At 42.8% G+C, this 13,769-nt stretch overlaps 1 protein-coding gene across 1 annotated transcript in view; it reads right to left on the bottom strand.

The window, feature by feature from the left end:
• Positions 1 to 2,753: 2,753 nt before the first annotated feature.
• The window catches only part of col11a1a (collagen, type XI, alpha 1a), a gene marked incomplete at its 3' end in the record, with an annotated part of 76,907 nt that continues 65,891 nt past the window's right edge, over positions 2,754 to 13,769 (bottom strand). The window contains exons 53-65 of the mRNA XM_008280225.1: positions 13,591 to 13,644; positions 12,379 to 12,432; positions 9,795 to 9,848; positions 7,591 to 7,698; positions 7,237 to 7,290; positions 6,707 to 6,760; positions 5,818 to 5,925; positions 4,662 to 4,715; positions 4,532 to 4,567; positions 4,383 to 4,436; positions 4,035 to 4,281; positions 3,275 to 3,387; positions 2,754 to 2,822 (exon numbers count right to left, since the gene is read on the bottom strand). Coding sequence (XP_008278447.1) covers positions 2,754 to 2,822; positions 3,275 to 3,387; positions 4,035 to 4,281; positions 4,383 to 4,436; positions 4,532 to 4,567; positions 4,662 to 4,715; positions 5,818 to 5,925; positions 6,707 to 6,760; positions 7,237 to 7,290; positions 7,591 to 7,698; positions 9,795 to 9,848; positions 12,379 to 12,432; positions 13,591 to 13,644 — 1,059 coding nt within the window. The remainder of the gene's footprint in view (positions 2,823 to 3,274; positions 3,388 to 4,034; positions 4,282 to 4,382; positions 4,437 to 4,531; positions 4,568 to 4,661; positions 4,716 to 5,817; positions 5,926 to 6,706; positions 6,761 to 7,236; positions 7,291 to 7,590; positions 7,699 to 9,794; positions 9,849 to 12,378; positions 12,433 to 13,590; positions 13,645 to 13,769) is intronic.

The following is a 13,769-nucleotide window of genomic DNA, read 5'->3' as shown; positions in this document are numbered from 1 at the left end:
CAAAGAAAAGTCATTTTGAGTTTTGGCGTGAAATAAAAAAGTCATACTATAGGGCCGCTGCTATAGCTCACCTGGTTGAGCTGGCATCATATGTGTAGCGCTACAGTCCCAATGTGGAGGTCATGAGTTCAAATCCCGCTCATGACCCTTTCCCTATAGGGCCTTCTCCCATTCTTTTCCCTATTTTACTTTCTCTCTCTCACTAACACGATCCAATAAAGGCACAAAGGCCAAAAAACTAATTAAAAAAAAAAAAAAAAAGTCAGTCTATAGCATGTCGTATTTGTCAAAAAATGTCACGTCTCAGAATGTCGTGAAAACCTGTCAGGATGTAGTATATAGTGGGAAAAGTGTCCTGAATGTGTTTAAATAGTTTGAATTGTGGTTCAACAGAAATATATAGAAAAAAAATTTTAAAAATAGTTTAACAACCCTTTGAGCCAATCACTGCCATCAGACTTCTGCACCTGTTGACAGATGTTCTGGCCCACTGCTCATCAGCAAAGTGCTCTAATTTTTCCAGGACATTTTTTTTTTTTACATTATTTTTTTAACCACAATTCAAAAGCAATGTTTTATTTCACTAAATAATAATTTAGCAAATTTTTATTTATTATTACTTTTTCCAGTTTCTAGTTATTTGGGTGACTGTTGTGAGTTTTGCCTTTTCTTTAATGGGAGGAGATGAATACGTTTGAGGACGACGGTGGTGCAAAGTTCTGTCTAACACGTCTGATCAAAGTCAGACAGACGTGTTCATAGAGGTTCAGCTGGACTCAGACCTGGTGACTGTAAAATATGTGCCTCAGATCATTTTCATCAGACTGTCCGGTGACCCGTCGTGTCCTGTGGATGGAGACACTGACACCTCGGACGGGATCGCTCCCATCAGGATAGAAATGTTCCATCGTGGCATAAAGGTGATCACTCAGAACAACTTTGTATTGATTTGCAGTGATCCTTCCCTCTAACGCGACAAGCGGACCAGAACCACGGCAGCAAAATGCCTCCCAGAGCAAAACAGAGCCACAGAATGCCTCCGCTCGGGGGTTAAGGTTTTGCCTTTAACTTGTTACCTGTGGACTTGAATTGTGATGAAGGGAATTGTTTTAAATTTGAACAAAACAGTTAAAGCAAAAGCCAATTTTATATCTCAGCAAAAACTCTATATGACTGAAACGTAGCAGCATGAAGATGCTAAGACGGCAAAATGTATGTAAATAAACTGATTAGTCAGTTTGTAACGGCCCAAACTGGCTGACTACAAACGTTTTCCAGCTGTATTTAGTATTCATGGAGCAGCTTTGACACGGCTAGTGGCAAATATTGTAGTTCCATTTTTATTTTTTTTATCAACACCAGTGAGTGAGTGCAGCCAAATCTTCAGCTGAGGAGTTCACCATGGGCACAAGAAGGGACGAACATCACCTCCATGTAATCTGATTAACAAGACATGGACGGATTGGACACTGTTTTACAGACACTGCTACGACTTTAATGCTTACACAGGCAATAAAATGTGTTTGGGTGGTTTGTCTGTATGTAAATATGGTATAAAAGGGTTTCCAGTTGGCTCTGAGAAAAAAAAACAAAAAACAAAACAGCACAGAAGCAAAAGTATTTCCACCAAAGTTTCTGATGTGCAGAAGAAAAAGACAAATTAAAACGTCATTCCTCGTTACACCACTCTGCGCAGTAATTACATACAAATGTAATAAACGTCAACTTCAGGACACTTCTTGGTTTACTTGGAAAACTTCTAGAGGAACAAGACATCTGAAAACAACACACAACCCCGACTGGAACATTAACTTTGTGTGAACCTCGTCTGAACACGTGCATGAAAAAGCACTTTCAGCTCGGCGCCAGGAGATGCGGTGTACTTTTAATCCCTCAAAGCTGTACGACAGTCACAGTCGCAGTCGGCCCTTTGAAACGTATTCTCTGTGGAAACACATCCAGCGTGACACCAGTTTGATGGAGCAGGACAAACCTGTTTCTTTCATTTCTGACTACAAGCAGGAGCTGATGTTCACAGGGAGATTCTTAACTGTTCAAGGGCAGAGTGAAGACAGTTGGAATGCTAAAATCCTCAAGTATTCTTCTTGGATTCTCTGTGATGATTTAATGATGTGTTTTTTTTCTGTAGATTCTCAGACATGCAGGCCGTAATAATCCTATGTGCTGGAATGCAACTGGACTTCTTTTTTTGGTTCTTTCAGCTCTCATCCAAGAGGCTTCCTGAGTTCAGGGGAGTCGCAGGTATTTATTCTCCCAACCATCCACCTCACAACCCGAAACTCACGTGAATCAAAGCTCAGTAATGAAGACTCATGTAAAGTCGGAAGAAGTCCACCTTCTACTGAACCACTTAGGCTTTAATTAAGCTTTAGTCTTTATAAGGTGTGATTGACTTTATCAACAATCACTGAAAATAAAGGACGAATCAAAAGGATGCAGATTATTTTAAATCAAATCCCTTCATGTTTATGATAAAACGTGTCCCTTGTGCTCTTACATTCTCTCTGCTGTGGCCTTACCTAAACACAAACCATTAGCTAGTTTAGGATTTCTTTATATTGGGTCACTGCCTCACAATTTCCCGCTGCTATCTGAGTCTATTAGCGCCTCCTTGTCGTTTTGCAGAACAGGAAAATGCAGGAAAAACGAGGGAGATGAAGCGCAGACTGAAGGAGTTTCTGTGTTGTGAGATCTGACGAAGGTGCATGAAAGAAGAAAACAAGAAGACTTACTATTTTACCACGCTTAAATTCACTGAACCATGATCCCGGGACTTCTTTGGGCCATGAAGATATTCTGACCTATGGAGAACCAAGCCAGACGGAGCATCTTAATATTATCATATGAATTAGACTTTGTCATGAATCATGCAGCAAACATGAAAAAGAAAAAGTTTGTTGTGCGGAGCGAAGCCTCGAGGGTGGCATCAAAGTTTATCATCGGGGAGCAGAAGACAAACCTGTTTGTTATTTTAATATCTTTGAAACATCGCTTTCACAAACTTCACACGGTCGGATCATTTTGTAGTATTTGCCTTTTGGTGATGTTTGAGTTGTTTGCACAAAAGTGAGAATGAAACCTGTACAAGTTTCATCCCGAAGCAAACTGAACGGTTTCCTTTAATAACTACAGCGCGGCGCCGTGCTGTCTGCTGAGGCGCCGCGTCACAATGATGTCTTCATATTTGATAAGAAATGATGATTAAGAAACAGGCGACTACGTGTCTCGAGGGTACGAATCCAAAGCCACTTACTCCATTGGACTTCTTATCTGGGTAGATGCAGGTTTCGCCCCCAGCGGTGAAGTTACAGTACACTTTGAAGGAATCCCCTGAGCAGCCTTGGTTTGGATCAATCCAGTACTCGCCTGAGGAGAACCAAGAACAGTCAAACATCCTGCTCAAGAGATGTCCACAGAAAACGTAGTGAAGCTCCATTTCAGATTTAAAGTGTGCTGGATTTCTTGACCGTACGTGAAATTGTGCTTAATGTAATTTGCTGCTCATTTTCATGGCTCACGCTCAGCTGCTGTTGTTGTGCCTGAAGCAAGGTGGGTTTTTTTCCCCCTCATTGAAAGTAAAATGAGTAATGATGCTCCTTCACCAATCCTAGCTGCAAAGAAAACTTTGTCTATCAGTCTAATTACGCCAGTTTGCATGCTGATAATCCCAAAAGGCACTCAGAGCACTGGCCCATCTCAAGTGTGCTCGGCTCAAAATTACAGAAATAGACAGTCCAAGATACCAAAAGTTCTACCACTGATGAATCCAGTTCCTTCTGCCCAGGCTTTTTAATCAGTGTTTCCAGCAAGAAAGTTAGTTTTTTCCCCCCTTGAGAGTCAGTTTGTCAAAAGAACAGGTGTCCAAACCGACAACAACGAGGAAAATCTCTGGTGTCTCAATTACAGATGAAGCTTCTCTCTGATGCAACCAATAAGAGGCGTGGGGGTTTTTATGGTATATATATAACTCTTGGAAGCGTTTTATTTTTATGTTAGACTCTCTTTCAACTCACCATCAGGGAACTCTGGATGGCAGAGCTGGAGGTCTTTGCATGTCCTGGCGGGGTTGTTCTGGGTGCCCATGGGGTATTTCATGCGCTCGATGTCCTGTTTGAGGTTGTTGAGCGAGCCGAAGATGTCCTCCATGCCTTCTCCGTAATCCATGATGGTGCCAGCTGCGTCTGACTGCATGTCGCTGGAGCGTTTGGTCTTCTTGGGCGACTGGATGGGCAGCGGCTGGATGACCTCACCCGGTGGGCCCTGGTGGATGTGGTGGGAGGAAAGGGTTCATACAAGAAGACTGACTACAGGCTCTGCACGGTGCTACTGTGACGTTGGTAGTCGTGGTTTGTGATACTCACAGGAGGACCAGGAGGACCAATTGTACCAGTGTCTCCTTTTGGACCAGCGGGACCCTGGGAGAGACGTGACAAGAAACATGCTATCCAGGCTGGATGTACAGGACACATTTATCAGCAACACAACTTTAAAAAATACCGATTGTACTCACAGATGAACCCTTGGCTCCTTTAGGACCTTGAGGACCCTGCATGACACAAGACACAGCACGGCAATTTGGCAAAGTCACTCTATCACGAGAGCAGAATGCAAATGAACGATTGAATTAGTAAAAGACTTACAGGCAGACCGGGGGGACCCGGGGGACCGAGAGGACCAGCAGCTCCACCGATACCCTGTAATAGGATGAGATCAAAGCAGGAGTCAGATATCGGTAAAGAAACAGCGTCGAGAAAAAGAATTATTGTGAGGCTTAAATGATGAGTGAAACAAAAAAGGCTGAGCATGACGACAGAGGACGAGGGACACGGAATGAATAATTCCAACCATCCAGAGAGGTCAAACGCTGCTCTGTTGTTCCTTTGAATCCAGCAATTCACAATTTTGTCACGCAGGTTTGGAAGAAAAATCAAGCCACAACAATATGAGGCCTATTTTCAGGTTGTAAAATATTAATCGCAAATTGAGTGGAAACTTTTCGCTCTGCGCTCTGACAAAAGAGGACATTACAATTTCATTAGGCTAAACCGCGATCCGGCGCATCACCTTAAATCACGGAGCCGGGCCAGACTGAGGGCCACAGCAGGACACCGAGGCACAGTCGGTCATCCTGTGATGTTTATTTAAAAATTGATAAAGGCTGTCGTGGGTTCTTTATCGAGGCCCGAGCTTGTACCTCCTTTCATTACCGCATCATATTCAAACGGGAGGAACGGGAAGAAAAATACATTTTAAATTTAATGGCATGACTCAGAGTGAAAGTCTGACCAGCATGACGCCTGATGTTATTAGAGTAGGCGTCAAATAGACAGAAACTGACCACGATGCTCATTGGAGCAAATAAGACTGCTGGATAGACAGCTGCTAATTCTCCTTTGATATGTTTGATTACCATCGTGGAAAACTAGGAATAACTGAATTAGAAACAAGGTTGAGTCCACGCTCAAGGCTTTTTAAAGAGACAAAAAGGAGCTAAAGAGCTCAGTTTAAACAACACCTCTGAGCCGTGTGAACACAATCTTCCTTACACAGTTTTTTTTGTATGACTCATCCGATGTGTCAAAAGCTACAACCGACAGAACGTTTCCTACAGTCAGCGGAGAGATCTGCATTGCAGTGCAGCTGCTGCACTGCCATTTTCAGCGAACTTTAATCAACAACAAGTGAGTGCAGCGAGACCTGTGGGCATGGTGGAAGGGCAAATGGGCTAAAAATGGCAAGAGGTGGAGGGCAAATGGCCTGTGGATCAGTGTGGGAATGGAGTCATCAATCACTTACGCCGTCGCCCTTGCTACCAGGAGAACCCTGAGGCCCGGGCAAGCCTCGGTCTCCCTTCTCTCCTTGCTCACCGGGGGGTCCAATCAGACCAATCAAACCTGGGTGACCCTGCAGGATGAAAACAAATGTACACACACAAAAAAAACAGTCAGAGATAACACCGATGTCCCATTGCGCACTCAAACTTTAAAGCAATTGCATATACGTCTGACGAACAATATTTTCCTCCGCGAAGCTAAAATGCACACGGGAGGCTGTCAAGGGTGAAGTTTCATTACAGCGCAAATCCTCGGGGATTATAATTGAAATGTCTCTCGTACAACCGGCACAAAAGAACTTCTCTGGAAATGCAAAAGCGACCGAGGAAAAATTCACAACACAAAGATGATGACTTTGAAATAGGCAAACTCTAACCAGGCCCGAAGATTTGACAGCACTAAAACACGCAACACGCCGCCTCTATTGTGCGCTTTTTAAATGGTTCTCTCTCAAACCATCACGTCAGTGTGGGGGAGGCAATTTAGACGGAGTACAGTGTGCTGTCTGGATATCCTTTTGCAGTTGTATTTCACCGGCAAATTTGACAGCAAAGAAAAATAGCAAGATTAGACAGATTACAGTTAATCCTGTTAAGACGCTTTCTCTTACAGCAGCAATGACAAAAGCTAATCTAGCCTCCTAAATGTTTGTACGTTGGTGGTGACGTTGCTTTTGATCATTTGCAAAGTCGTGGAAGCTGCGTGTAGGTCATAACCTGGACTGAAGTCTGAACCAAATCACTGTCAAAAGGCTCCTTTCACTGTTCACAGGTTGTCTTCCAGCCTGTTTGGAAGCTGAGAAATGAAAAAAGCTTTGGCAGTCAAAACACGGGGAAAGAGGCAACACTCACCTTTTCACCTTTAGACCCAGGGTCACCTTTCAGGCCGGGAAGACCAGGAGGACCCTGAAGAACAATAGGCGAAGTTAAAAATCAATTTCACAGTGCAAAAGATGAAAAACACTCAGGCAATGTGAGGGAAGCTAGAAAGACAAAAAACTGAAATGGAAAATGAGAAATAAAGACAAAGTAACATGAAAGGGAGGAGAGCGTCAAAATGAGAGAGAACAAAAGAAGAGGCTGGAAAAAAACACCAGAGATGAAACCATCTATTAGATTACAGATGTCACTGATGGGGACGGTCCAGCTTTTTAGTAAACAGGCAAATCCAGACACAAATGAGATGTTTAATAGCAACTCTGTGTCTGTGTTTTCAGGACTGTGGGACTGTGGGAGTGGAATAATTTCAGCGTCTCAACTTAAAGACTAGAGGCGAGAGGGAAACCTACAGCCTGTCAGGAGAGGAAATAAATGCTGCTTCCAACAACTCTAGTTAGATAGATAAATACTGATAGTGAGCAGATGATATGATGCATACTAACCATGGGACCAGGTGGACCGTCCTGTCCTGGGGAGCCGGGCAGCCCTTGTTCACCCTGTGAAAAGCCGTTCGATAGTAGTGAGCATTATAGGCTGCTGTATTTTCTCTGGTCTGCCATTGATTTTCTGTGGCCAGCACAATGATTAATAGCCCAAACAGGGAAGAAAAGTGTGCTGGAATAAACAAGTGAAACTAAAGTATAAGCCAAATGGGAATATTGATTATTCCATGAAGTCTATCATCATGCCTTAGCAGTACTCTCCTATGTGTGTGTGTGTGTGTGTGTGTGTGTGTGTGTCTCAGTCTGAGGTAAACCAATATACATGCAAGGATCAACACTGTCGCTGTGACTTACAACAGGGCCAGGGATTCCACGGAGACCCTCTGGACCGGGCTTTCCTGGAGGTCCCTGGGGCCCAACGGGTCCTGTTTTACCTGCTGGACCCTCGGCACCTGCCTCGCCCTGTGTGTGGACATACAAGTGTGGTTAACTTGGGCTTTGCTAGACGACACAGTTTGAGGCTTACAGCTAACAATCTGGATAAAGTTGGGTTAACCAGGTGTAAAATATCAGTATAAATATTCAAATGCATGTGAAAGAAGCAGTCGGTCCAATCAGCGCAGCCACGTCTGAAGCCTGAAACCCATCAGCGGGTATGAAAGACGTGCTATCTCTAAAAAATTAACTGAACTTAGTGTCAATGTTCCTACAGATCTTGAACAAATCATGTGTGACGTGGAGGATATTTTAGTCAATATATGGTTATTATCATCATATTTAATCAAAATGACTTCATTCTTTAAAAAAGAAATCACCAAAAGCAGACATTTTGCACAAGATTCTGTAAAAAATAATAATAATAAAATACTTCTCAGTGCTACTAAGAAGCCACGAGCGACCCGGCAGTGGCCAACACTCGTGTGACAGAAGTTAATATAAAAAATATAACAATTTGGCTGAACTGTGGCTTCGTAGGGGTTTTAAAAATGTAAGTAGGGAAATGTCTATAGTGTGCCATAATTTTTTTTTTCCAGTATTAGTCACACCTGGGGGCACAGAAATGACAAAGAAAGAAAGAAATTCAACTTTCGCTCTTTGTTTTTTCATGATTATAACTTTTTTGCTATGTACGGATGACATTTGTGAGTTCTCTCTGCTTCTCCTCATGCTTGTGTTGTTTCTATGGAGGCGAAGGTCTTTATGTTGCAGCGAAAAAAATGTCAGTAAACATATGACAGGAGTAAATAATGCCCAAAAAGTACCCGGGGTTCAGAGGGTTAAAACTGTCTTTAAATAGAAAAAAAAATAACTGCAGCCAGTGAGCAGACATCACAGATAAATGATGCAGCTGAATCTTCATGAAAAATCTAAATATTAATGTATAATAACGGCATCAAATACAGAGCATATGAATAGAAGATAATAACGTTCAAACAACCTGCGACAGCCTCTAAAACCTGCAACACATAAACAACCTTTGATATCTTGTTGTCAAGCCTTTTTTTCTGAAGTCTCTCTGCACTTCAGAGTATTTTTTTAAAACATTTTATTTATTTATTTTTTTATCAGAATTCAGCTGCAGGCTGCTTTAAGTTTTAAATCATTCTGAGACACTATGCAGTGTGTAGATCGGTCAAATGGGGACGAGTAAACAAGAGTCTGACTTATCAAGCGCTCCTTTTTCCTTGAAATGAGGTTCAGGACGGGCGCGAAAAATCGACGGCGGTAAATCCTGCCGTGCTTTGATTTGAAGTTCATGAGAAAATCAGGATGGCCAACGGGGTCAGCCGCGTTCAACAGCTGAATACCGACTAACTGTAATCTGAAGCACATCAATATGCAAAGAGACCACACAGAGCACATGGAAATAAGATATCAAATCTGAGCTTCGAGGTACTTAAAGATTACAGGCTTACTGCAAAGCTGTCAGAACGACTTCACTGAATTTATTACGACCGCTGTACATTCCAGCTGCAACGTTTTCAGTCACGTGTTCGAGATTTAAGATGGAGATAATTAAGAACATTATCAATATGGTTCACTACCAGCAAGTGCATTATTGCTGAAGGTTTCTAAGACTATTGGCATAAACATGATCGTATAATGAAAAGATTCCCGTCTACGCTCGAGTAACCAGTGTCGTAGTAAAGGAGGGATGCATGCATTCTGTCTGTGTGCAAAGCAACAGAACATATGTGCAAATTCAGAGGAAACTGCTGCACAACAAGTGCAAACACAGGAGAAATTTCAGTAAGCTCTGAAGAAACAGCAAAGAATCCTGATAACTCTAAATACCTGAGGGCAAGACATAAATAGCGTTGACTTCTTTTGTCGGCCTTGAAATGAAGCCGCAGAACAATGCAGGAAACAAGTGAATCTTAGTTTTACTTAAATTGGTTGCGTCCATAAATTTCCATCTAATCTGCGATGGAAATTAAATTACTTCTGCATTTTTGTGCTTTTAATTCAACAATGTGGGTGCAGTGAGGGGAGGGGAGGACAGCCCAGGGACCTGCTGAGACGGCTCTACTCTGCAAAGGATGAATTGATTTTGTTACCTTTGCGCCCTTCTCTCCTTGCCTGCCCTCTGCTCCGGCAGCCCCCGGAGGTCCCTGAGGAGGAAGACAGGACAGTGTTTCAGCATGGCATCGACACACACATACAAAAAAGGCAAACAAGTGGATGTTCATCATTAACCCCCCAGAAAACAAAAGCAGCTCTGTTATTTTGTGTCGGACCTTTTCTTAAACGACGGACAACAACTGTATCAATGCTCGGGTCTCAAATAATCATCATCACTTGTCGCATCATCTCCCCAGCCTCTCGGCGCTTTAGTTAACTTTTACTTCATTTATATTGAACGATTGTCTTGCTTGATAAACACTTCGACGGTGCTGTCTTCCAACAAAGAAGATAATTAAATTTTATCGAATGCGCACCGCTCCAGTTGTGTCGGGCTGTATCGGTGACTCGCCTTTGTCTGCTCACAAAGACACGTAATCATGCAGCCATGTAAGAATTCACATAGAAAACACACACACACACACACAGAGGCTCCTTGAGTCACGTCGGCGTTCGGTAGGTCATCTTTTCTTTCTGGTCAGGCTCTCCAAGGCCCACAACGATTTCTTTCAACTCCACCTTCAGTCTCCCCTCTTCAAACCCGCTCTCCATCCAAATTCCACTCTGATCTGGCCGACTGCAGGCTGAGTGCTATTGACTGAGAGCCTATAATGTGAGCTCGCCTCCTGTCTTGGAGCTTTCATCTTTTCCTGATGTGCACCTCTTACCGGTGGTGAAGAGGTAGCCTCTTGATCAGCACAAAGAACCATTTCAACTGTGGGCCGACGCACAGCGGGCCGAGTCAACGTGTAGGTGTGTTCTTCTTCTGCTTCCCATCAAGGTTGCCGAAGCACCTTTTTTGTCGTGGCAGCAGATTATCACTGCTCTTAATTGGATAAAACTGCTACGACTTCCACAGATAAAAGGTTAAAACATTTAAGTAGTGACCTGAACCCAAACAGACTGAATTAAAGCCAGATGGGGTTAATAACTGATCCCCTACTCCTTATTACATGAACCACAGATGAATACATTACCAGCATTAAGGCACACATACATCTGTGGCTCTGCTCAGTGCACTTATTACCAATAAAAGGTTGGGATATGTAGAGATTCAACAATAGTGGCACTTCCACAGACAAAAAAAAGGTCAACAGACCCCAAATAACTCTGGAAATCCATATTCAGAGGAGCCACCTGTCAAAGAGCACCAGGGATCATCTTAGGCCTCCCCTCCTTTGCTAAAGTGATTAAAGACCTCTGTGTGATAAAATAGCCCTTTTCCTCACCCTAATCCCCAGGCCATTTAGGTGTGGCATATGCTGATACCATGCTAAATACCCGGAATATAAATTTCATTGGACACGTTAGAAAAGCAATCAAGGCCGGTTTAAAAATGCATGACATGTTTTTTCCCCATTGGACGGAGCCTTGGTGCCTTTCTTTGAAATGCAGGGAGTCACTTGAGATTGTGACTTTTTCTTTCAAATCCAGGAGAATAGCTGCTCATTTTCATGTGGACTCGGAGCTTTCACATCATATTGGAAATATGTTAATGTTCCATCTCCGGGTGTGTGCATTCAAGACAGTCAACAGTTTACCGCCTTTGATCCTTCACACAGATATCTCAGCTTCCTAAAGTCTATAAAGGACATTTGCTCGCTGGACGGAGCCGGAATGAAAGATAGGTTCGCTTTTAATGTGTTAAACTGTATTTATCTTAACTCAGACTTCTGACCTTGAGAAGTTTCCCCAAAGTACAGACCGAGTTTAGCTCTTAAAGACAAAACCTCAGTGGTGATAATAAGATAGCATTTGGGGAGGAGTCGGGGGTTTACACCTGCTAAACCTTCTCTTCTCATAACAGCTTTACCACGTCCATGTTATGCTTTTGTTTTGCTCCGGCTGTCAGTCAAGCTGCCGCGGATCAATAATATGTCAGACCTGCTGTATATCTCTTGCTTCCCTCCCACTGCCACGAGGAACATAAACGAGTTTGGAACCTTCTCCCGGCCATTTTTTTTTTTGGTAGGTCTTTTTCAATTTTCTTGCTAAGAAAAAAATTGATTCATGATTTCCACATCCTCACATTAATTTCTCAATAGGCTTTGAGACAGCTTTTCTTCACAGGCAGCGTAATGCCTTGACCCCTTAAATCTCCCACTTTGTTTTCCCCACTCTACATTTAATAAAAAAGAATCTCTCTTGCTTCACTGCCAGAATTGAGTTGCTGAGGAGGAGTTGCAGCAAAGCGAAGCAGAATGCTGGTCCGTTGGCTAAAGAGGCGGCGTGCAATGCCAACAGAGACACACTCCCTTCGTCTGGTTAAAGACGGGGCTAACACACTGTACACAGGCTTGTTGAGTCAGGAGTTTATCACTGACAAAAGCTTTGATCTGCAAGAAAATTTACATCAAAACAACTCACGTTTGAAATGACAAAATGCCAGCAATGGCATCATCAGACCAGTCAACACGGGGTTACTGCTGGAACAACACCAGTGATGCACACACACACACACACACACACACCAACACACCAACACTGCGGTAAAATGAGCTGTTTTGGCTACAGACTTACCCTCTTGCCAGGTGGTCCAGGTGGGCCAGCTTCTCCTGATGGACCTGGAGGTCCCTGAAAACAAACAAGAAATGCAGGTTGCTATTAAAACACAACACTTTGTATGAACAAATGAGTTTGCGCTCGTATAAATTGAGATGGCAACACTGCGTGCTTCGCTAGATTTCTGCCAGATCCATCTGCCAAAAGGACAATAACACAGACAACATTTAGAGAATGTTCAACCCCAGGATAGTCCCTATAAGTTCGGCCAAAATCCAACGTTTAATGAGCCTCTGTGCTGTTTGAAATGATACATACTGCGCTCCCTGAGATACTTTCATCCAATTATCTCCGACTTAATTGCAAGCAATCAAAGCAATTTTTATAATTTGCATTGTAAATATTCAGAGTGCTGAAATGATATTGAGCTGCTGTTTAGGATTACTGCACTGGTACATATACGTACAAAAACACAAGGATATATACTGTATATTGTTCTCTCTGTGAGCCATGATTTAGCTTATCTGAACATACCTTCTTCTTTTTTTAAAGTTATTTTTTTGACCTTTATTAGATAGGACAGTCGGAGAGAGAGACAGGAAAGTGGGGGAGGAGAATGGGAAAAGGATTTGCACCAAAGGGCCGTGGGCGGGATTCGAACCCATGGCCGCTGCATCAGGGACTATAACCCCTAAACATGGGTCGCCAGCTCAACCAGGTGAGCTAAATTGGAAGCCCCAATACTTAATATGCATTCTGAAGACTATTTTCCACTGCAATCGGGCTTCATAAACAAAAAGAAAATCTAATATGTCACATTCACAGAGTGAACTAAAAGTTTTCAATGACAGTGATAAAGGCTCATTGACGGCCATGAAATTAGGAGCTGTGATTCGCAGCACTCTAACAGAGCCGACACATTACTGTTTGGCTTTTATTTCTAATCAGACTTAATGAATCTACAAAGCAGATAAATCCATTTATCCTGCACCCAAGAGTACGAAGTAAATATCATGAGCTAAAACGCTGCGGTGTAAATCATTTACTCACTAGATATGATTACAGTTTTGACTGGAGGCAAACTTGTGTTGGGCTCCTACATCATGAAACTAATGAAAACGAGGCTCATTCATACACACTGACAAAGCGCCTCTCAAGTAAACCGGTTCACAACATATACTCGTGCAGTCATTTGTTCGGCCCGAATAATGAAACGTGTCACCAACTTACCGGTTGACCGGATTCGCCATCCTCTCCCTTCTCTCCCGGTTCTCCATCAGTACCCTGCAAAAGACAGAATAAATATGTCTGACAGTGAAACGATCTGTCCCACACGACCACCTCACTGTTTAATTTATGGATTTGCTATGATCCACCAAAACAAACGCCTGTGATGCGATTTCACTTAC

Source organism: Stegastes partitus, unplaced genomic scaffold (genome assembly GCF_000690725.1).
Source record: "Stegastes partitus isolate 25-593 unplaced genomic scaffold, Stegastes_partitus-1.0.2 Scaffold186, whole genome shotgun sequence".
NCBI classification, from domain to species: Eukaryota; Metazoa; Chordata; class Actinopteri; family Pomacentridae; genus Stegastes; species Stegastes partitus.
This window is presented reverse-complemented; position numbering and strand designations above follow the sequence as displayed.